Source organism: Lissotriton helveticus, chromosome 1_1, assembly GCF_964261635.1.
Source record: "Lissotriton helveticus chromosome 1_1, aLisHel1.1, whole genome shotgun sequence".
NCBI lineage: Eukaryota > Metazoa > Chordata > Amphibia > Caudata > Salamandridae > Lissotriton > Lissotriton helveticus.
In genome coordinates, this window is record NC_136057.1 from 19,580,382 (window position 1) to 19,605,724 (window position 25,343).

A 25,343-nucleotide genomic window follows, 5' to 3' on the forward strand; every position below is an offset into this window, starting at 1 on the left:
TCAGAGTATTCACTTAGAGATAAGCAGCGGACACTCCTAGTCAGAGTATTCACTCTGAGATAAGCAGCGCATACTCCTCGTCAGCGCATTCACTCAGAGATAAGTAGCGCACACTCTTAGTCAGAGTATTCCCTCAGAGATAAGCAGCGGACACTCCTAGTCAGAGTATTCACTCGGAGATAAGCAGCTCACACTCTTAGTCAGCGTATTCACTCTGAAATAGGGAGCACACACTCCTAATCAGTGTACTGACTCCAGGATAAGCAGTGCACACTCCTAGTCAGCGCATACACTCGGAGATAAGCAGAGCACACTCCTAGTCAGAGTATTCACTCAGAGATAAGCAGCGCATACTCCTCGTCAGCGCATTCACTCAGAGATAAGCAGCGCACACTCCTAGTCAGAGTATTCACTCGGAGATAAGCAGCTCACACTCTTAGTCAGCGTATTCACTCTGAAATAGGTAGCACACACTCCTAATCAGTGTACTGACTCCAGGATAAGCAGTGCACACTCCTAGTCAGCGCATTCACTCGGAGATAAGCAGCTCACACTCCTAGTCATCGCATTCACTCAGAGATAAGCAGCTCATACTCCTCGTCAGCGTACTCACTCTGAGATAAGCAGCTCACACTCCTAGTCAGCATATTCACTCGGAGATAAGCAGCGCATACTCCTCGTCAGCGTACTCACTCTGAGATAAGCAGCGCACATTCCTAGTCAGTGCATTCACTCAGAGATAAGCAGCTCACACCCCTAGTCAGCATATTCACTCGGAGATAAACAGCGCATACTCCTCGTCAGCGTATTCACTCGGAGATAAGCAGCTCACACTCCTAGTCATCGCATTCACTCGGAAATAAGCAGCTCACACTCCTAGTCAGTGCATTCACTCGGAGATCAGCAGCGCACACTCCTAGTCAGTGCATTCACTCAGAGATAAGCAGCGCACACTCCTAGTCAGAGTATTCACTCGGAGATAAGCAGTGCACACTCCTAGTCAGAGTATTCACTCGGAGATAAGCAGTGCACATTCCTAGTCAGTGCATTCACTCGGAGATAAGCAGCTCACACTCCTAGTCAGTGCATTCACTCGGAGATAAGCAGCGCACACTCCTAGTCAGAGTATTCACTCAGAGATAAGCAGTGCACACTCCTAGTCAGTGTATTCACTCGGAGATAAGCAGTGCACACTCCTAGTCAGTGCATTCACTCGGAGATAAGCAGCTCACACTCCTAGTCAGTGCATTCACTCGGAGATAAGCAGCTCACACTCCTAGTCAGCGTATTCACTCTGAGATAAGCAGCTCACACTCCTCGTCAGTGTATTCACTCAGAGATGAGCAGTGCACACTCATAGTCAGAGCATTCACTCGGAGATAAGCAGTGCACACTACTAGTCAGCGCAGTCAATCAGAGATAAGCAGCGCATACTCCTAGTCAGCGTATTCACTCAGAGATAAGCAGCTCACACTCCTAATCAGCACATTCACTCTGAGATAAGCAGCGCACACTCCTAGTCAGTGCATTCACTCAGAGATAAGCAGCGCACACTCCTAGTCAGCGTATTCACTCTGAGATAAGCAGCACATACTCCTCATCAGCGTATTCACTCTGAGATAAGCAGCTCACACCCCTAGTCAGCATATTCACTCGGAGATAAGCAGCTCAAACTCCTAGACATCGCATTCACTCGGAAATAAGCAGCTCACACTCCTAGTCAGTGCATTCACTCAGGGATAAGCAGCGCACACTCCTAGTCAGAGTATTTACTCGGCGATAAGCAGTGCACACTCCTAGTCAGTGCATTCACTCAGAGATAAGCAGCTCACACCCCTAGTCAGCATATTCACTCGGAGATAAACAGCGCATACTCCTAGTCAGTGCATTCACTCGGAGATAAGCAGTGCACACTCGTAGTCAGCGCATTCACTCGGAGATAAGCAGGGCACACTCCTAGTCAGCACATTCACTCAGAGACAAGCAGCGCACACTCCTAGTCAGCGCATTCACTCAGAGACAAGCAGCGCACACTCCTAGTCAGCACATTCACTCAGAGACAAGCAGCGCACACTCCTAGTCAGCGCATTCACTCAGAGATAAGCAGCACACACTCCTAGTCAGCGCATTCACTCAGAGATAAGCAGTGCACACTCCTAGTCAGTGCATTCACTCTGAGATAAGCAGCGCACACTCCTAGTCAGAGTATTCACTCGGAGATAAGCAGCGCATACTCCTAGTCAGCGTATTCACTCAGAGATAAGCAGCTCACACTCCTAGTCAGCACATTCACTCAGAGATAAGCAGCGCACACTCTTAGTCAGAGTATTCACTCAGAGATAAGCAGCGGACACTCCTAGTCAGAGTATTCACTCGGAGATAAGCAGCTCACACTCTTAGTCAGCGTATTCACTCTGAAATAGGGAGCACACACTCCTAATCAGTGTACTGACTCCAGGATAAGCAGTGCACACTCCTAGTCAGCGCATTCACTCGGAGATAAGCAGAGCACACTCCTAGTCAGAGTATTCACTCAGAGATAAGCAGCGCATACTCCTCGTCAGCGCATTCACTCAGAGATAAGCAGCGCACACTCTTAGTCAGAGTATTCACTCAGAGATAAGCAGCGGACACTCCTAGTCAGAGTATTCACTCGGAGATAAGCAGCTCACACTCCTAGTCATCGCATTGACTCAGAGATAAGCAGCTCACACTCTTAGTCAGCGTATTCACTCTGAAATAGGGAGCACACACTCCTAATCAGTGTACTGACTCCAGGATAAGCAGTGCACACTCCTAGTCAGCGCATTCACTCGGAGATAAGCAGCTCACACTCCTAGTCATCGCATTCACTCAGAGATAAGCAGCTCATACTCCTCGTCAGCGTACTCACTCTGAGATAAGCAGCTCACACTCCTAGTCAGCATATTCACTCGGAGATAAGCAGCGCATACTCCTCGTCAGCGTACTCACTCTGAGATAAGCAGCGCACACTCCTAGTCAGTGCATTCACTCAGAGATAAGCAGCTCACACCCCTAGTCAGCATATTCACTCGGAGATAAACAGCGCATACTCCTAGTCAGTGCATTCACTCGGAGATAAGCAGCGCACACTCCTAGTCAGCGTATTCACTCAGAGATAAGCAGCTGACACTCCTAGTCAGCGTATTCACTCTGAGATAAGCAGCACACACTCCTCGTCAGCGTATTCACTCTGAGATAAGCAGCACATACTCCTCATCAGCGTATTCACTCTGAGATAAGCAGCTCACACCCCTAGTCAGCATATTCACTCGGAGATAAGCAGTGCATACTCCTCGTCAGCACATTCACTCAGAGATAAGCAGCCCACACTCCTCTTCAGCGCATTCACTCGGAGATAAGCAGCACACACTCCTAGTCAGCGCATTCACTCTGAGATAAGCAGCTCACACTCCTAGTCAGTGCATTCACTCTGAGATCAGCAGTGCAAACTCCTTTTCAGCGCATTCACTCTGAGATAAGCAGAGCACACTCCTAGTCAGTGCATTCACTCTGAGATAAGCAGCACACACTCCTAGTCAGCGCATTCACTCTGAGATAAGCAGTGCACACTCCTAGTCAGAGTATTCACTCGGAGATAAGCAGTGCACACTCCTACTCAGCACATTCACTCGCAGATAAGCAGTGCACACTCCTACTCAGCACATTCACTCGGAGATAAGCAGTGCACATTCCTAGTCAGTGCATTCACTCAGAGATAAGCAGCACACACTCCTAGTCAGCGCATTCACTCTGAGATAAGCAGCTCACACTCCTAGTCAGTGCATTCACTCTGAGATCAGCAGTGCACACTCCTTTTCAGCGCATTCACTCTGAGATAAGCAGAGCACACTCCTAGTCAGTGCATTCACTCTGAGATAAGCAGCACACACTCCTAGTCAGCGCATTCACTCTGAGATAAGCAGTGCACACTCCTAGTCAGAGTATTCACTCGGAGATAAGCAGTGCACACTCCTACTCAGCACATTCACTCGCAGATAAGCAGTGCACACTCCTACTCAGCACATTCACTCGGAGATAAGCAGTGCACATTCCTAGTCAGTGCATTCACTCAGAGATAAGCAGCGCACACTCCTAGTCAGTGCATTCTCTCGGAGATAAGCAGTGCACACTCCTACTCAGCACATTCACTCGGAGATAAGCAGCGCACACTCCTAGTCAGCCTATTCACTCGGAGATAAGCAGCTCACACTCCTAGTCAGTGCATTCACTCGGAGATAAGCAGCGCACACTCCTAGTCAGAGTATTCACTCAGAGATAAGCAGTGCACACTCCTAGTCAGTGTATTCACTCGGAGATAAGCAGTGCACACTCCTACTCAGCACATTCACTCGTAGATAAGCAGTGCACATTCCTAGTCAGTGCATTCACTCGGAGATAAGCAGTGCACATTCCTAGTCAGTGCATTCACTCGGAGATAAGCAGCGCACACTCCTAGTCAGTGTATTCACTCGGAGATAAGCAGTGCACACTCCTAGTCAGTGTATTCACTCGGAGATAAGCAGTGCACATTCCTAGTCAGTGCATTCACTCGGAGATAAGCAGCGCACATTCCTAGTCAGTGCATTCACTCGGAGATAAGCAGTGCACATTCCTAGTCAGTGCATTCACTCGGAGATAAGCAGCGCACACTCCTAGTCAGTGTATTCACTCGGAGATAAGCAGTGCACACTCCTAGTCAGCCTATTCACTCGGAGATAAGCAGCTCACACTCCTAGTCAGTGCATTCACTCGGAGATAAGCAGCGCACACTCCTAGTCAGAGTATTCACTCAAAGATAAGCAGTGCACACTCCTAGTCAGTGTATTCACTCTGAGATAAGCAGCACATACTCCTCGTCAGCGTATTCACTCTGAGATAAGCAGCGCATACTCCTCGTCAGCGTATTCACTCAGAGATAAGCAGCTCACACTCCTAGTCCGTGTATTCACTCTGAGATAAGCAGAGCACACTCCTAGTCCGTGTATTCACTCAGAGATAAGCAGCTCACACTCCTAGTCCGTGTATTCACTCAGAGATAAGCAGCTCACACTCCTAGTCAGTGTATTCACTCGGAGATAAGCAGCTCACACTCCTAGTCAGTGTATTCACTCTGAGATAAGCAGCGCACACTCCTAGTCAGAGTATTCACTCAGAGATAAGCAACTCACACTCCTAGTCCGTGTATTCATTCTGAGATAAGCAGCTCACACTCCTAGTCCGTGTATTCACTCAGAGATAAGCAGCTCACACTCCTAGTCCGTGTATTCATTCTGAGATAAGCAGCTCACACTCCTAGTCCGTGTATTCATTCTGAGATAAGCAGCTCACACTCCTAGTCCGTGTATTCACTCAGAGATAAGCAGCTCACACTCCTAGTCAGTGTATTCACTCTGAGATAAGCAGCGCACACTCCTAGTCAGTGTATTCACTCTGAGATAAGCAGCACATACTCCTCGTCAGCGTATTCACTCTGAGATAAGCAGAGCACACTCCTAGTCAGTGTATTCACTCTGAGATAAGCAGCACACACTCCTAGTCAGCCTATTCACTCGGAGATAAGCAGCTCACACTCCTAGTCAGTGCATTCACTCGGAGATAAGCAGTGCACACTCCTAGTCAGTGTATTCACTCGGAGATAAGCAGCGCACACTCCTAGTCAGAGTATTCACTCGGAGATAAGCAGCTCACACTCCTAGTCAGTGCATTCACTCGGAGATAAGCAGCGCACACTCCTAGTCAGAGTATTCACTCAGAGATAAGCAGTGCACACTCCTAGTCAGTGTATTCACTCGGAGATAAGCAGTGCACACTCCTACTCAGCACATTCACTCGTAGATAAGCAGTGCACATTCCTAGTCAGTGCATTCACTCGGAGATAAGCAGTGCACATTCCTAGTCAGTGCATTCACTCGGAGATAAGCAGCGCACACTCCTAGTCAGTGTATTCACTCGGCGATAAGCAGTGCACACTCCTAGTCAGTGTATTCACTCGGAGATAAGCAGTGCACATTCCTAGTCAGTGCATTCACTCGGAGATAAGCAGCGCACATTCCTAGTCAGTGCATTCACTCGGAGATAAGCAGTGCACATTCCTAGTCAGTGCATTCACTCGGAGATAAGCAGCGCACACTCCTAGTCAGCCTATTCACTCTGAGATAAGCAGCTCACACTCCTAGTCAGTGCATTCACTCGGAGATAAGCAGCGCACACTCCTAGTCAGAGTATTCACTCAAAGATAAGCAGTGCACACTCCTAGTCAGTGTATTCACTCTGAGATAAGCAGCGCATACTCCTCGTCAGCGTATTCACTCAGAGATAAGCAGCTCACACTCCTAGTCCGTGTATTCACTCTGAGATAAGCAGAGCACACTCCTAGTCCGTGTATTCACTCAGAGATAAGCAGCGCACACTCCTAGTCCGTGTATTCACTCTGAGATAAGCAGCTCACACTCCTAGTCAGTGTATTCACTCGGAGATAAGCAGCGCACACTCCTAGTCAGAGTATTCACTCTGAGATAAGCAGCTCACACTCTTAGTCAGTGTATTCACTCGGAGATAAGCAGCGCACACTCCTAGTCAGAGTATTCACTCTGAGATAAGCAGCTCACACTCTTAGTCAGTGTATTCACTCTGAGATAAGCAGAGCACACTCCTAGTCCGTGTATTCACTCAGAGATAAGCAGCGCACACTCCTAGTCCGTGTATTCACTCTGAGATAAGCAGCTCACACTCCTAGTCAGTGTATTCACTCGGAGATAAGCAGCGCACACTCCTAGTCAGAGTATTCACTCTGAGATAAGCAGCGCACACTCCTAGTCCGTGTATTCACTCTGAGATAAGCAGAGCACACTCCTAGTCCGTGTATTCACTCAGAGATAAGCAGCTCACACTCCTAGTCATCGCATTCACTCGGAGATAAGCAGAGCAGACCTTCAATTATTCCGTTTCGTCCTCCACACGAACAGAAACGGAATAATTGAGGGCACGCCGACTCCCTGCACGCGTTTCTGAATGGGCCAGATCAAATTTAGGACCCTAAGAAGAACGAGTAAATACAAAAATCCGATTTTTATGACCTTTGAAAGAAAATCACCGTGGAAGAAGGGAGCTCGGTTAAGGGTCAGACTGAGCCAGCGGACCCTAGGCAACCAGAGATGGGTCTCGAGTAATCCAGAACTGGCGGGAAGAAATACCGCCAGAATATAGAATAGAGCTTCCATTTTATGAAGCATTCTCTAGTCTGTGATAGGTGAGACCTGGCTCTTCGATCAGTAGCAGCACCCCCCCCCCCGCGCCTTGTGACCCTCACGGTATGTAGTGTACTTTAGAAGTGTCTGGATTGATTGATTGATTGATTGATTGATTAATTGATACAAATTCCGGTTTGCCTAAGAAATAGTTGGACCAACTCAATAATGGTGAACCTGCACCTTGATTATAAAGAACTTGAGGCCAGATGTAGGAAGCCAATTAGCGGTCAGTAACGGCCGAAATCAACGAATTTTGGCCGTTACCGACCGGTAATAGGCTTTTCTGATGTAGGGGCCTAAATTAAGGATTCGGTAATTTACTGAATTGGTAATTAAAGGAATCAGTAAATTACCGATTCCTTAAAATACCGATTCGGTAAATTACCGAATTCCTAATGTAGGGACCACTCAAGTGAGTGCTTATCCCATGTTAGGATTTGTTATTTACCACCAACTACAAGTTGGTGGTAAATAATGAAAACCCCCAAAAAAGCATTTTCATGCAAATTACTTCAGTGCCATGTGCAGGCATAAATGCCCTTGGGGAATGTATGTGTGCCTCATGTGCACCCATACACAAATGTTCAATGTTTTCCCCTTTTATCGGATCGGTATTTACCGATTCGGTAATTGACATTCATTCCTATGGGCCTCCAGGCCGATAGGAATGAATGGGGAATACCGAATCAGTAAATACCGATCCGGTAAATACCGAATCTTAACGATTCGGTAGTTGTTACCGAATAATTTGCTACATAGCATTTACCGATTCGAAAATACCGAATCGGTAAAAATAGGTATTTTGGAATCGGTAAATGTCCCTCACCTACATCTGGCCCTAAGATCCATAGATGCTTTATTACCGAGAGTACAATTATATTTAGTCTTGAAAAAGAAGGTCCCACTATTACTAACCCTTCAAAACGCATCAACGCCTGTCCACCACAAACCCAACGCTCTAATTCACCCCAAATGCTGATGAATTTTGAAACATTGGAATTTTTGTGAACAGTCTTTGGTAGTGGTTGTGGAACCCAAGGACAAAAAATGTAATTTTTTTTTTATCTCTCTGACTGTTTTCAATGAACATTTTGTGTGACTGTTGTGTTAGATACCCTTTCTTAGATGAAATGTGTTTAATCTTGTAGTACTATTTTAATACAATCAACATATCGGTACATCAATTGTAAGTTTCTGCGCCAACACTTACACCATTGGTATTCTACAGTGATGACCTAGACTGAATGTGGAAGAATTGTTGGATGAGTGGTAGTTGTGTCTGTGATAGAATACTGTGTAATTATTTTTTAGCATTCCCAGAGGACGCTTCTTTTAGAATTTCTGTTTGAACCCTAGTCCTTTGGGTGTTAAAGGGTCCCTCTCTTTTTCTAAGAAACCTATTGGCTTTACCAATAGTTTTAGCCATGCTACTGTGCAGCAAGCCTAGAAAACAGGGTGACATCCTACACGACTGGCTACGCCATTTTGCGGGTAGTATGCCGGTGGGAGGGAGTGGGGGGGCAGGGCATGGAGGGCAGAATCATGGAAGGCGTTGAAGAAACATGGAGAGTGGGAAGAAGCAACACAGGCATGTGTAGGTACAAGCAGCACGCATAGCACGGCAAGGGAAGAAAAAGAACAAGAGAGAGCAACGTGAAGCGGGGGTGGGCAGGCAGGCAACATGGGCACGAGGAGAGAAGCTGAGCACAGCACAAAGCTCAGTCAGAGCAACACGAGCACAGCAGAGAGAGGGAGACAAGTATCCAAGGCAGACAGCTGAAAAACACATGCTCTCTGGTGAAGCGCTCAAACAAAAAGAAAAAAGAACCAACTGAAAAGCAAACAGTGGAAGGATACAAGTTATGCTTCAGGGCAACAAATGCCAGAAGAGGAAGTAAAACCCACGCGAGCTGATAAATAAGAAGCAAGCAAATGAGGGACAATAAAGGCAGCCAATGGGAAGCGGTGGGCGGGGCCTAAGCAGATTCAGTGTCCGAAATAAAATTTGAAACAATTGTCTATGCTGAAAAAACGTTGGTCGTGCGCGATCTGAAATAATCTGGGGGGCAAATAAAAGATAAGCTTTGAAGCGCGTGCCTTTCTGTGTAAAAATGTCCACGCGTCACGAATATAATCAATGCCAGCCATTGACAAGCTTCTGAAGTCCTTTGAACCTTTAACTTGGAAACGAACAAAATGGTAGGCTCATTGCGGGGGGTTTACAGAAATAAATAAAACAAGCGTTAAAATCACAAGGCGAGCAGCTAACTTAAACGGCAAATTATAAATGAAACTCAAGGGCAGGTGAAGGGAGCGGCGAGGCGATAAGGACAGATGATGCTCGGACAGCCTTGAACCAGCGGCCTCTCAAGGTGACCTTGGAAGGAAGACAGTACACGCCCCGGGCAGCAGGGGGCGCTCGCTCATCAAGGACAGAAATGTATGCAGATAAACCGGAGGGTCTGGCTGCCTGACTCTCATGCAAGTGCACCTGGAGTCGGATCACTTTCGCCTCATGTCATTTAACGTTTGCTTTTGTGTTTTGTTCACTTGTCATGTCCTCATGTCTCAGTTCTGTTCCTATTGTGAAGCGCTCTGACGCCTTCGGGTAAAGTCCGCGCTATAGAAAAATGCATTAAATAAATAAATAAATGCTCAGACGTGAACTCACAAGGGAGCCCTCGTGACTTTCACCAGAGCGCTGAAGGCGTGCACAACAGATACAACCAGGATGTCTGAGTACTGCTGTACACAGAGTAGCACAGAGGGTCAGCGCGCCTGCTGCCAGCATCAGGTGTATCGCGCAGATCACAGACAGCCAGACGGGTCTGATCTTTGGGGGGGGGGGAATTGTTTGATTCACATCTGGATGAAATGGTTAAAAAAGTCAGTAGAGGAAAGGAAGATGGCTTTCGGCTTTGATCTCATTTTTCAGAGGAAGCATGGACAGGAAATGTCCCTTTCGAGGCCGGGGTGTGGTCGGGCGGGTGAGGTTTCCTCACACGATGGGCCACCGCCCCTCTCCATGACTCCTAGTAAACCTGGTGCACCCTGCCTCTGTGGGCGGGGCGCAGGCGCCCTGCTGAGGGTCACTTCAGGTGCCAGGCTCCCAGAGAGGGCGTGGAGCACTTCTTGGGCTAGGCAGGGGCGGCAGGCGCTCCAGGACTGAACTGGGTCACCCAGCCTGTCCAGGACACGCCCTCCTGACGCTGACACTACACATGGGGATTTCATGGCTAGCCGGGCAGAGCGTCCTGCGAACCCTGGGTCTGCAGGAGGCAACTGTCCATGTCCCGTGGAGGGCGGGCAGTCAGCAGGACCTGAGGTCGGTGGTCCAGGAACACCACTGTCAGTTCAAGGTGCTGACGTCAGTCTGTCCTCCCCTCCGAGGATGTGTCTGGAGCCTGCAGCTCCAGTTACAAGGTGGCCATAGGGTTCCTTAGTTTGGTGACTAGTTGATAAGAGACTCTTCTTTCCTGAGGGTGGAGTCCAGCGTGGAGAAGGTCTGCTCCTATCAATTCTACAAAGAGCTGGACTGCAGCTTCATGAAAGGGTTTCAATGCTTTTGCATTTGACTCGTGAGGGACATCTAGTAACGACTAGGTGAACTGCAGCTCTTTGTAGAATTATTTTGATATTGGATACTATATTATTCAAAGCCCACTGCTAATCTCATCCCATAATGCTTTGCAGGGCCTTTGGTTGGAATTCTATTTTTACCCATAATAACTTTGCTTGGGGTGGTCCTAGGAGGATGGGACGGCCACTGAATCGTTCAGCATGATATGCTCTTTGTGTTCAAGGCATCTGCTTGGTCCTCCCCCCTAGGTTAGGAAGGACCCCAAAATCATCACCTCTCTCGCTGCCTGATATTTTTCAATTTCAAAGGTCACTTTTGTGAATTGGTTATATGCTTTTTTAACATGTAAAGTTGCTTTATCAAAGCATTCAATGAAAAATCTGACCGCCTGCGTTGAGAAATCTCGCTGGGAGGTGAAAAATCTCACCGGTTGGTGGATTTTTCTCGCTCGCACTTGCCAACTTGACGTTGAACGCGAGCAAGGAAAAAGCACCGCAATGCAAGACGGAAATCTCTGCAAACTCTGCGTACGGAGCGGAGTTCACCACCCAGACTTAGTCTTATTCCATCGGCCAATTTGAGTATGGTGGCAGGAGTGGCTCGGTTTCTAGAAGTGAAAGGGCGTAATTCTGCTGGACAATTTGGAGCACCCGCTCGTCTGATGTTATGGCTTTCCATTGGGGCAGGTGGTGCCAGATCCTGCCTTCAACTGGCTGCCTGTGTTGTTGTGGGGCACACTAAAGAGATTTGATGGGGCTGCCACAGGGCTGTGTCCTGGGAAGATCTCTTGCCTTGATTCCCACAGGACTTGTGGGACCCATATCAGCAGCCACGAAAAGACTGGGAAGCCTGTTGGCTGTTGATGCTTTGCTGGAAAGATTTCAGCTGGTACCCCCTATCATAGCCACAGAAGAAGCAAAAGGAAGAGAGAGGCTGGCGAGGGGCCATAGCGAGCCCTAACAACCGGGTGGTGACCCTTCTCTGCCTGAAGCACTCAATCGCTGAATGGGCTTCGTCGTGTGTGCCATCAAAGTGCATGTCCATAAAGGATGGCTGGAAATCCTCTGAAAAGCCAGTTGATCTCAGCCAGGCGTGGTGGCGGAAGGACACCAACAAAGGAATTGCCCTTACCAGCGATCTGTTGTGTCCTGCCCACATCTGATGGTGAACTTTGCTGTGCCATCAGCCGGGTTCAGGGTAGCTCAGGCCTCCTGAGAGACCATACGTAGCACTTGCACAACTAAGTCGCACACAGTGTGGCTATTTCTGCCCAAGATGCACGCAGTGTTCACCGAACGCAGTGCAAAGCTACGAGAAGAGAAAATCCTCTTCCCAAAGGTATACAACCTCTTGTGTTCTCTATTCACTGGAGTAGTAGGGAGCACACTGGGATTCACTTTAGAGGTGGAAGCCTGCACCTACATTCTTTCAGGGGTGGGGTGCCTGGTGAGGAACGCTGGGTGCCCTGGAGCAGGAAAGTGGTGACATGCAATCGTGCTGTGCACAAGGGTGCCTGTGCAGTGCATGGCCCAGGCCCAGAGCCGGACATCAGAGAGGGCTTCTTTGAAGGGCAGGGGGCTTCTGTGTGGGATACCCCTGCTGGATGTATGTCAGTACAACGCGATCTAAAAGATTGCGGTACTTGACAACGCGGGCATTACAACGCAAGTCGTTACAACGACTTGTGTTGGAGGGCGCGGATTTTGGAATATTAGAATTTTATATTCCAACACCAGTCCACGTAACAGTAGGGAAGGTGTTGGAATATAAAATTACAACATTCCTTAATCAACAGCGCCATCCAGCGCAAGTGTTAGTAACGACTTGTGTTGCAATGGCATCGTTGTAAAGGCACTGCGGTGTAAACACCGCATTGTAAACGATGTTTACCCCCCTGCCTAAGGCACCTCAGTCAAGACATTGTTCTCGACTTCCAATGAGGGTAGTTGGAGGCTGCGGACCTCGGCCACCCTCCACACCACCATAGCAAAGAAAGCCCCATCCTCCATAGTCACACCAGGCTAGTGTCTGTTGAGGTGTGCAGGCCACTGGTGGGAGCCGCTCCTCATAACAGTAGTCACCATCCAAATGGGTCAATGAGTCATCATGGGCATCAGGGTAGCCATAAGTATTTTCAAATCGCCCCCAGTCAATATCCCCAAGGGGCCTGCCAAAGAAAGGAGGCAAAGTCTCCGACCTGGACAGTCGTTGGAGTCCTGTCTGACCCAGCATCGATATCGAGTGATGGCAGACCACCTCCGTATCGGACCTGGGAATGACAATAGGGTTGGCACTGCCGAAAGGCACTGGGAATGTCAACGCAGGGCTGAACCCCAATGAAGGGTCATGGATTTTTGATCCTTGAATGAATGCAGAGGGCCTAACGGATACCAATGGCAAACCTGCCGGCAGGAGTCCAGTGAAGCACAAATGCACTCCAGAAGGGTCAGGCCACCCAAATATGAGGCTCATGGCTTCATAAACCTTTTTGAGCTGGTTGGGGTTGCTCGGGCTCCAGGAAACTCAAGGAGGCATGGAGTGGACATATGCTCGGGCTCCACAGGTAGAGTGCAGGAGCGGGGCCGACGATGACTTCAACTGCGACGATGACCTACAGGAAGGACCCCAAGAGCAGGCCCGCGACCTTCAACGTGACCGGGAACTGGAGCGGTGCAGCGTCTTCTGATGTCGAGTGGCCTGTCGCTTCAACTCCTGCTCCTGAATCACCTTTGGATTCACGGTGAGGATTTGGGACACTCTTGGAGTCGTGGTTCAGCTCCAAGTACTACAGGCAAGCCAGATAGGAGTCCGTCACAGACATTTGGTTGTGAAAGACCCCACAAGGTGTAAAACTCAATCATTTTTAGGGGACATCCTAAGGCACACTGGGAGGAAAATGATGCAAAGCTTCGGCAAAATGTTGAAAAAGCGATCAGAAACTGACCACGTTAGCTCTTCTGGATCCGCATGGTTGGCGCAGAAAGCAGTGGCGGCCTTAGGCATGTGCAAGCTGTGCACCTGCACAGGGTCACCAAACCCCAGGGGCCACCACGCCAATATATATCCTTAATATAATAATCCTCTGAGGATGGATACATATGTGCGTCGCGGCCCCTGGCAGGGATTTGGCGTCCTCCGGCTCTGTTCCACTTCCAAACACCCTGACCCCTCCCTCTTCACTGGCCTCCGCGCTCCGCCCCGCCCGGACGCCCTCTTCCGGGGCCCCCTACCTATGCTCCCTGCCCAGGGCCGCCATGACCCTAGAGCCGCCCCTGCAGAAAGAAATGAACTGATGTCAGGATGCAGGGGTGGCTTCTAGATAGACACCGGGCACGTCATATTTGGCTGGGATGACGACTACGGCGCCAACACAGAGCCTTTCAATGCCACCTACTGGTCCGCAGCGGTACTGCTCAAGATTTTGCGGATTTAGTCTGACACCTGGGGGCCGTTATAAGGTAAGGAATCTAGGGCTAGAAGTCTCTATCTCCGGGAGTTTAACACATGTAAAAGAGTTCTTATGTGAGGAATCATGAATTAAGAGTTCTTGGAGGGAAGGCTCTATACTGGCATAACAAAATACTTTCAGATAGAATGCTAAGTACGTCAAACTAGCTTCTACCTGGAGTGACAGACCGAAATCAGACACATTGGATGAATTGATCTAATAATAAATTGAGAAAAGGCTGAGTTGTCAACACGCTAGTGTACGCTGGGTTTCAGCAGGCTGAAAATTGATTTGATCGACGGGTCTTGCACATTTAATCCAATCCTGCTTGATTTTTGGTTGCAGAGTATCGTCTCTACTGAGCAGAAAGCAGTTCCTCTCCTTTTCCCTCTTTTCATTCTGCCGCTCATTCTGCACTTTGAGCAAACCTGTGGGGGCTTACAGAGATACACAACTAATCAGCAGACCACTTTAGGACAGCCAGGGAAATAACTGAAGTCCTTCCCTTTACAATACAACTCTCAGTAAACATTTGTTTTTACTTTGAAGAACTACTGGGTCTTATTCTCAGGGTCTCTTTGTCTACAGAGTATCTAGGGACAGATCTCTATTTCTTGCTCTCACTCTCTTCAGTGGTCCTGGAACTAAGGATGCAGGAGGTGCTAAAGCACCCCCATACAGCCCTCTCTCACTTTTAGACTCTCTTTCTCTCTCACCCTCTGACATTGTCTCTTTCTTGACTACTTAAGGTCTCCAGGTCTTTTTTAACTGCTCCATGTTGGCTTGTGCTTTGCTTCTCTGCTTTTTATTCACTGTCTCTCCTTGTCCTTCTCTTTTTTTTATTTCTCTCTCTGTCCTCCTTTCTCCTCCCCTCATCAGTCTTTTTTCTCGTATTGAGGATCGATTTGGAAGGAAATCATCCCGTTTTCCAATAGGCTACCTTCCTCTAAAGATAGTTGTTGGTTTCTCTCTTGGTGCTATAAATTGATCCCTTAAAGGGAAGGACCCAGCTCTCTGGCGGCCATCTTGTAGTGTTGTGTAGCATTTTAGAATCCAAGCGTAATTTACCGATTCATGCCCTTATATAGGTACAATTCCCATTGCCCTTATATAGGTATAGAAATCATAACCACATTTAGACATAGCCCATCCAGTCCAAATACAGGCATGGATACTTCCACTAGTTCCAAAAAGCCACAACGATTTCCTGGAAAACTCGGCTTCAGCAGTCAGGGACATCCCCTTGCTTGAATATTGACTTGTCCTAGAAATCATGGAGTTTTCAAAGAACTACCATTCCCTCTGGTTTCTTTGATGACGTTATTATGTCCGACTTTACGTCAAACAAGGCACCTTCAAGGTATAAATATGCCTACACTTGCCCTAGCAAACACACAGCGGTTTGGAGCAGTTCGACTATCTACTTTCCCGACGCAGCACGCTACAGCAAGTGCCGAAGGAAGCCGACCCTCCAGCTGACACACTGACAGAGAGGCTGCCTTTCTCTCGCTGAGAATCCAGCTCCAGTGTTTCCAGGCTACCCTTGCGGGTTGCTGGGAAATCGAGTCCTGAGAGAGAGATACAAGACCTCCTTCATTCTAAACCAAGGTACGGAGCTGATTAGACCCTTAGAGAATTCTTGGAGATATTCTTGGCAAAGAATACTAAACTTAGGCTACACCTCACTTACTTCTTCCCTCGTACTAGACCTAGGTTAGGAACACCGGGGTGGGCGTATTTTAGAAGCACCAGTTGAGTACTTTTAGTCTTTGTTATTTATGTATGTATTTTATGGCTTAGAAACCATACCATGCTTTTACAGTATTATTTTATAATACTCTTCTTGCTGTACGCATTATACTTTACAGCCAATATTACGATTGTAGCGGTTCATTTCATCTACATGAGAAAGAAGACTGTTCAATAAATACTTTTATTGAAAACGCCCGTCTCTCTATTTTCTCTGCACCTCTGATTAAACGAAGCATGCACGAATGACTGAGTAAAATATCTATCTATCATTTCCACGACTCTGAAGATACGTTTTATCTTGGGGAAACAAAGTTGTCATGTTTATGTGGTTGTGAAAAACGAATCCCTTCTTGTTTATTCGAGAAAGTTTCTAGTGACCTCTGAGCTAGCTGGCACTCACAATTAAGTTTAATACATTCGATAGAGACCTAGTCGACCTAAGTCCTACGACACATCTATAGGATATATTATTCTAACGCGCAGAGCCTATTGGGAATATAGGAACTACACTACAGTAGTAAACATAAAGACAAAACCTACCCATTCATAGAAAAAGAATTTGTAAAACTTCAGTCGCAGGTCCTCCAACCCGTCGTTGGCCATGTCAATGAGCGCAGCTTCCTTGTTGTTCTTCCCGTAGAGATCTGGAGGGAAGCAGAGGGGTTTAGAAGGTTGGACTGGGGGATACATGTGCAATGGGCAGGAACTGTCATACAGCCATATAACTGGGTTGACAATCAGTCTATGCTCGTTCAGTGTCTTATGAGCACGGTAGGGTCGATTCGAAACCTTCCCCTTGTTGAACCCTGGTGCATTGCGGGCTTCACCGCTCCAGAGACACTGAGAATTTCATTGAAACGAGCATTGTGAGACCTTCGACTCCCTCTCAGTCACATCTACTCCACCTCACTCCTTGCTTATGTCTACCAAAAGAAAGGATTTCCCAAACACAACCGTGAGTTCGTACCACACAAATCCTTGTATGGTGCTCACCGTGTTTGCGCCCCAGATATCGCAGGATGGCATTGGACTGGAACAGGTTAAAATCACCATCAGCGAGCATGGGTAACTGTCCAAATACCTGAAAAATGAGGAGAAAGAAGAGAGAGTAAATATATTGGGCCCATTATGGATCTTACAGCCCTACTGAAAGGATTCTGGTGGGTAGAGCATGATCGATAGAGCTTCAGCCGATCAGCCCCTGGTGATAACTTGAGACATCCCCAGCGTCAACGCCCCATGAGTACCTATGTGTCTTGTTATCAATGTTCACCTCATAGAACCACCTAGCCTAAGAGGCGAGGATGCCTGGGTTCCCTGTCCATCTGTGAGAGCCAGGGGTATATGGGACAGTCTCAGAGTGCAATGCAATGTCCAGACAAGCCATCCATGCAGCCTTTGTCTCACCTGCCTTAACCGCGAGACTGAGGTACCCCGAACTGACTGTCCACCCTCAACGGGGCATTCACGCTAGAGGACGCTGCAGCTCCTAGATCTGGCGTAGCTGCAAAAACAACAACGTACATTGACAGAAGGTGACTCTCTGTCTTCTAAGGGTTATCATCGCAAGAACCTTCAAACCTAAAGGCCATTTACCAAGCCTCCATTGGGTAAGTGTGCACTTAGCACTGCCCAGCGGGGGCAAACGTCCCCTCCTTAAACAGAGTATTTTGGTTCCAACATTCCAGGCAAGTGTGGCTCAGTGGTTAGAGGCGGCAGACCCGGAAGCTGAGATCGGCCGTGGACCAGGGTTCGATTCCCCGCCTCGGCGGGTCTCGGGTTCTAAAATTCCACAGACTCGATAATTCTCGCTCCGGTGCCTACTCAACTCACGGGGTCACACTCTGCGACTCTGGGCAACAGCTTGCTTAATCTCCACTACGGCCCCTCGCGGCGGGATGCCTATCTTTCACCTTGTGGATACCCTGCCGGGTTATTTTACAGGGGAATACCAGGACGGGTTCCCTAAGCAAGGGCTTAGATAACGTGTCGGTGATTTGCGCTATATAAATACATGTACATTTACATTTACATGACACCTTATTAGAAAGAGAACTGTCTTCCAACTACCCCAGCTCCTGTCCCAGTTCAGAAGACCACCATTTCTTCACCTTCAGTCCACCACTGGCTCACCTTATAAAAGGACTGGCCTTAGCGAGAGGCGTAATAGGAACCAAATCCAGAATCATAAATACTCACCGCTGTCTTCTTCAGCTCAACCTTTCCAGCATACCAGTCTTGAATGGACAAAAAGTCATCCTTCCACTGGCAGCCCTGGTCTGCCAGCAGGAGCCGCATAGTCTCCGTCCGCCCTGGAGGGAAAGAGAGACACAAGAGCTAGTAAACTACAACCACCTTACAAATCATCGCACGTGGGGATAAACATGCGCAGCTCTGGGGAGATAAATAAACCTGCAATCCTTGTATTAATACCCCGCCCTAATTCCCTTATTACAATTGAGTTGTCACAACAGTAGTCACCTGTAATAACCAAATGATGTAGCTTTTCAACTGTAATAATGTATTACAGTGGAGTAGTGACTCATACTGTCGACTGCCAGCAGCCGAGGTGAAAGGTAATTCACAGAGCATAATTACAGTTGTTGTTTAAACAACGAATAAGAGAACTGGTGTTTTGTACTTCTGATCTGGTTTTCTAAAATGAACAGTGATCAGAAGAATGGAGAAATTTATGACAGAATTCTTATTTTCCGCACATAGCTCATCACAGGAAAGAAGGAATCTCTCTGAATGTTACTACTCCCCTTTTTAATCAGATTTAAATTAAACTGATGCTATTGTTTTGCAACAAATTACTAACTGCAAATTGATGTTTCATTTAATATGAAAGGGGCCGATTATGATGGCGGAAGGAACACCATCGAACGGATATTTCCCACCGCCAGATTGTCCCGATTGCCTGGCGGACGGTCTAGGAAGCCCAAAATGGTGGCGGTGCATCCTAATACGGCGGGCGGGACCGGAGCACATATGGCGGACGGTCCCAGCTCCGCAGCAATGCGTCTGCCCACCATCCTAATAGGCCTCATAATTCCTGTCTTTGTTCTTTCTGTCTGTGTGTGTAGATTTACTTATATGTATATTTACTCTTGTAGCTAGGTGTAAGCCTACACTTTTTCACTGTTCACCATTTCTGAGTGTTGATTTACACCTAAGTGTAGACCTCAGTCCAGGGGATGAAGACATCTAAGGCTGAATTTACTGCTAGCAACTTTTCACATTTAAGTGAAGATCTCCCACACTGTGGTGGTGATGTCTGCCGCCATGGTCAAGATGTCCCTTTGGGAAAAATATAGGAAAAAATATTAAAGTTTTTAAATTTAAAAATGTAGAAAGAAATGGAAACTTTAATAGAAAATAAATTTAAAAATACTTATTATTACCCTAGAACTAATAAAATAAAATGTTGACGCAGATTTATGTTATAAAATTAATGTTTTTAAATGATTTAAATACATACATGTATTTATTTAATAAATAGTCATTTTTAAACATAAAATAATACTACCCACACCAGCAATTTTATTTTTACTTAACAGTTATGTTAAATTGTGTTTAATTAGCATGAGGTAATTTTGGATAAAAACATGTATACACTAATTATTTATTTATCGAAGATAACTCTTAAGTTTTAAACTAATAAAATATGTAATTATGAATTATTCATGATTTGTAAGGTTCTGACAAGTAGAAGTTGTGTAGAAGTTGTGCACACTTAAAAGCGGGTTGCCTAGAAATGTCCTGCACACTCAAAAGTGGGCGGCATATAGAGGAGGGGGGTGGTTAATATGCATAATTAGCTTTTGTGTAATTATGCAAAATTACAGCCAAATTAAGCCTAATTCCACTAAATACAAATCCATCATGTTTTGCTATCTTTCAGAGTGAAATGCATCCTTTCATCAATTTTTGTCACGGGACGCATTAAAACATGAGCACGACGAACACCGGACACTCAGGGCCCGATTCACAGAATGAACTTAAGACTCAATCCTAAACTTACTACTATTTTGGTATTCACAGAATGAACTTACTACTTTTGGCATTCACAGAATGAACTTACTACTTTTGGTATTCACAGAAGTTAGGATGTTGTCTTAAGTTTGTCTTAAGACAAACAGACTTAAGACAGACTTAAGACAAACTTAAGACAGACATAAGTTAGGATTTTGTCTTAAGTCTGTCTTAAGTCGGTCTTAAGTCGGTCTTAAGACTGTCTTAAGTCTGTCTTAAGTTTATCTTAAGTTTGTCTTAAGTCGGTCTTAAGTCTGTCTTAAGTCTGACTTAAGTCTGTCTTAAGACAAACTTAAGACAAAATCCTAACTTCTGTGAATACCAAAAGTAGTAAGTGTGTTGGACCCGGCCGCATGGCGTGGTCCTACCTCTCCCGCATGGCGGGCCCAGGTCGACATCGGCCCTCCATCGAGCCACGGTCGCCCCTTGGCACGACCCCACACGAACTACCGACAGGAGCCGCCACCGTGGCAACCCCCACCTCTCCCCCCCGGGAACACGGCGGACCCTGCACGCCCCAACACTGCCGGTCCGGCGCCCACGCCAGACCCCCATTTCAGGCCCGACTCCATCTTGGGCCCATCACGTCCCGAGCACGTGGCCTCAGCCCGACCCCGGCCAAGGCCCCAGCAAAGCCCCGAAATCGAGGAACAAAGATCCTCCCAGGTGGTAGAGTGGCCACTCAACGAATCCAAGAGGAGGGGAGTTTCGATGGCCCTCCAGCCGTCCCCGGACGCCTGGTATCGATCGCCCTCCGGCCTCCCTGGGCGCTGGCTCCACCCCCCTGCTGGGTGTCTGGACACCACCCTCCCGGCCCCTCTGGCCCCCAGGTGCGAGGGTCCGGACATCAAAGGACTCCAGTCCTATATCTGGGCCAGCCCTGGAGTAGGACGCCAGTTGTATCCTGGAGTCGAGAGCCCTGCTGACGCTGTCGCGGCTGACCCCGTGAAGACCTCATTACTCTGAACCCTGAACCATCTTTGGAGCCTGCTGGCGCTGCCGCTGTCCATCTTAGCTGAACCATCTTTGGAGCCTGCTGGCGCTGCCGCGGTCCATCTTAGCTGAACCATCTTTGGAGCCTGCTGGCGCTGCCGCGGTCCATCTTAGCTGAACCATCTTTGGAGCCTGCAGGCGCTGCCGCGGCCCATCTTTGCTGAACCATCTTTGGAGCCTGCTGGCGCTGCCGCGGTCCATCGTTCACTGAACCATGCTTGGAGCCTGCTGGCGCTGCCGCGGCCCATCCTCGCCGAACCTGCCTCGAGTCCTGCTGGCGCTGCCGTGGCTCGACCCTTCGGAACCCCCCAGCTCGAGGATTGAGAGCTGTGCGCAGGGTATCCCTTCGCCCAACAAGTACTGAGACTGTCCCGCTACCCTGTTCCCTGTTACGAGACTTTACGGATCCCTCGATCCGCTTGTACATATTACCGTAGATAATCGACCCTTTATACTTGATAAAGCCTAAGAACTTATCCTTGTGTGGTGTCCATTTGTAGTGGTGTGATTGCTCTGCTGTACGATTATAGGAGAGGGCCCTCACACCGGAGGCCTCTCGACAACGCTCGCCCACTTCCGAGAAGGAGGGGTGGACCTAGGGGTGGTCAGTCAGACATTTTCTGCTTCCCCCGGAATCGCCTTTCTAACATTGGTGGCAGGCGGTGCGATCCGAGCCAACGCAAATCGTACAGAGAGTGACTCACCCGCTACCAAAAAAAAAACACTGCGACCATGACTACTCAAGAAACCCGACCGACTGCAGAATTCCGGAAAGAGAAAATGGAAGAGTTGTTGGACCCGGCCTCATGGCGTGGCCTTATCCCCCCCCGCATGGCGGGCCCCGAACGACATCGGCCCTCCACCCAGCCACGGGCAGCCCTTCTGCCCGACCCTACACGCCCCATCACTGCCGGTCCGGCTACCATCCTGGACCACCACTACGAACCACGGCCTAAACACGAGGCCGCGCCCGACGCCATCTTGGACACACCACGTCACGAACACGTGGCCTCGGCCCAGGCCCCAGCGGAGCCCAGACATCGAGGCACCAAGATCCGCCAAGGTGGTCGAGTGGCCACTCAACCGATCCAAGAGGAGGGGAGTTTCGATGGCCCTCCAGCCGTCCCCGGACGCCTGGTATCGATCGCCCTCCGGCCTCCCTGGGCGCTGGCTCCACCCCCCTGCTGGGTGTCTGGACACCATCATCCCGGCCCCTCTAACCCCCAGGCGCGAGGGTCCGGACATCAAAGGACTCCAGTCCTATATCTGGGCCAGCCCGGAGTAGGACGGTAGTTGTATCCTGGACTGGAAGCCCTGCTGACGCTGTCGCGGCCGACACCAGACGAACTCACCTCCCGTAACCTGAAGATACCATGAGAGCCTGCTGGCGCTGCCGTGGCCTATCCTCGCTGAACCATCTTGAGAGCCTGCTGGCGCTGCCGCGGCCTATCCTCGCTGAACCAACTTGAGAGCCTGCTGGCGCTGCCGCGGCCTATCCTCGCTGAACCATCTTGAGAGCCTGCTGGCGCTGCCGCGGCCTATCCTCGCTGAACCATCCTGAGAGCCTGCTGGCGCTGCCGCGGCTCGATCCATCGGAACCCCCCGGCTCGAGGATTGAGAGCTGTGCGTAGGGTATCCCTTCCTGCTCCCGTACTGAGACTGTCCCGCTACCCTGTCCCTGATTTACGAGACTTTCCAGATCCCTCGATCTGTTTGTACATAACGCTGAGAACAAGTAACCGTTTATTCTTGATAAAGCCGAAGAACTGATCCTCTTGTGTGGTGTCCGTCTGTAGTGTTGTGGTTACTCTGCTGTACGATCCTAGGAGAGGACTCTCACCCAGGAGGCCTCTCGATAACGCTCGGCTACTTCTCAACGGAGAGGTGGACCTAGGGGTGGACAGTCAGACACCTTCTGCCTCCCCCGGGTCGCCTTTCTAACATTGGTGGCAAGCGACGGGATCCGAGCTGACGCAGATCGTACAGAGAGTGATTCACTCACTACCAAGAAAAACACACTACGACCATGACTACGCAAGAAACAAGACCGACTACAGAATTCCAGAAAGAGAAAATGGAAGATTACAGTCACAAGGAATTAAAGCAATTCTGCAACGACCTGGGCATCGCTACCACTGGCCTAAGCACCAAGGAGGACTTTAAATCGGCCCTACAAGCCTGGGTGGACGCCGGTGACACGCCACCCCAGAATGAAGATAACCCGGGCCCAAGCGGAAGACCCGAGACCAACACGACCCCAGCGGGGGAGAGGCCCACGAATCCAGACCCGGGCCTTCCCCACGAGGACACCCGAGAACGAGAAAGGAATCGACTCCACGAATTGGAGCTCGCCCGACTCCGGCTAGACGGAGAACTCCAGCTGACAACGAAAAAACTAGCCCTCGAGCAACTACGGCTAGAAGGAGACCTGGAGGAGAAACGAAGGCAAAGAGACCTCGAGGAAAAGAAACTCATGCTCGAGCACGAGCGCGGCTTAAAAGAACTAGAACTCAAGGCCAAAACGAACTATGCCAACGCATCCGGGGGCAAGACTTCGCCCTCACCTATGGATGCGAAGGTGCACATACCCAAGGATGTCGTCAAAGAATACTTTAAGAACGACTACATCCAACAGTGGTTCAAAGCCTATGAAGTCGCCATGACCGCCCATCGAGTACCCCTCGAGGACTGGGGCGCTGGCCTGTGGGGGAAGTTCGTCAACGAGGGGAGGGACGCCCTGCTAGAGCTTCCCGATACCGAGATGTATATGAAAACCGCTCTCCTCACTGGCTACGGACTCACCCCCGAAATGTACCGACAGCGATTCCGAGACTGTAAAAAAATCCCCGGTACCACTTGGGTGGAGTACGTGAACTTTTACAGCAGAGCCTTCGAAGGGTGGGTCAAAGGCAGCCAGGTCACCACCTATCAGCAGTTGGTCGACCTCATTATATGGGAACATCTTTCCAACAACTGCTTCATCGAACTCCGGCAGCATCTCCTCGACAGCAAATTGACAGAGCCACGAAAACTCGCTGTCGAGGCTGATAGATGGGAGAGCACCCGAGTCCCCCGGAGCCCGAGGGGAGACTACGGCCGGGGATCCCCGGGGAACCACCGACCACGAGGCGGCGGAGGAGGCCTGAGCAGGGGACGAGACGCCCCCACGGGGTCCTCCCCTACCTCCACTTCGCCACCCCTGGGCAGAGGAGGGGTTCCCCTAGACCGACCCGGGCCCGACCGAATGTTACGTGCCACAGATGCCAGCGACCAGGTCACTATGCTAACGACCCCCTATGCCCGATGAACCAGCGACCCGGCACCACCGGCCCCCCGAACCGCCAGATCACGGCAGCCGCCCTGGGAACCGAAGGCGGCGAAGAAGAAGACACCTACCCCGAACAGGCCGAGTGGGAGCCCGCTGCTATGATGTTGGCATGCCTGGGTGATCGAGACATGGTCCCCCGAGACCCGATCCCAAGCAATACCCAGAAGTACCGCCAATGGGTCACCATCAATGGACGTCGGGCCGAAGCCCTCCGTGACACTGGGGCCAGCGTGACAGCGGTCCGCTGCCACTTAGTGACCCCAGAGCAAATCCTCCCCAACGTCCGGTGCCCGGTCCGGTCAGCGGACAATTCCGAGACTTTGTGCCAAATGGCCCGTATTCCCTTCGAATGGGGAGGAGTGTCAGGCATACTGAAAGTAACCTCCTGGGACGATGCCCCCGTGGACTGCCTCCTCGGGAACGATCTGGAAAGTTCCCCCTGGGCCCACGTCGAGCGGAGAGAGCATCTGGGGATGCTAGGCCTTCCCGAGTGGGTCTGTGCGACCACCCGATCCATGGCCGCCCGGGCCCCCGCCCCGAACGAAGAGGCCCTGCCAGAAGAACCAGAGTGGCCCGCACCTCCACCGCCCATCGTCATCGAGGGCGCCGACCATGAAACCGACCTCCCGGGGCCCAGCCCGGAAGACCTCACCGGGCTCAGCCACCTTCCCGAACTAGCTCAATGGCGCCAAGAAGGTGGCCCCACCCGCGAACAGTTCCGTCAAGAACAGCAAACCTGTCCCTCCCTTGAGGGAATCCGACAACAAGCCGCCACTCAAGCCACTGGAGACCCCTCTGGGTCCCACTGGGTCTATTGGGACCACGACCTTCTCTACAGAGAGCAGAAGATTGCCGAACTAGGGGCCAGCCGGGTGCTGGTCGTCCCCCTCCAATTCAGAGACTTCCTATTGAACTTGGCCCATGACGTGCCCC

At 49.6% G+C, this 25,343-nt stretch overlaps 1 protein-coding gene across 1 annotated transcript in view; it reads right to left on the reverse strand.

Annotated features, from left to right (window-relative positions):
- Positions 1 to 25,343, reverse strand: part of LOC144812403 (glutathione S-transferase P 1-like) — an 88,339-nt gene that overhangs the window by 8,800 nt on the left and 54,196 nt on the right. The window contains exons 3-5 of the mRNA XM_078673938.1: positions 18,254 to 18,366; positions 17,048 to 17,135; positions 16,595 to 16,698 (exon numbers count right to left, since the gene is read on the reverse strand). Coding sequence (XP_078530064.1) covers positions 16,595 to 16,698; positions 17,048 to 17,135; positions 18,254 to 18,366 — 305 coding nt within the window. The remainder of the gene's footprint in view (positions 1 to 16,594; positions 16,699 to 17,047; positions 17,136 to 18,253; positions 18,367 to 25,343) is intronic.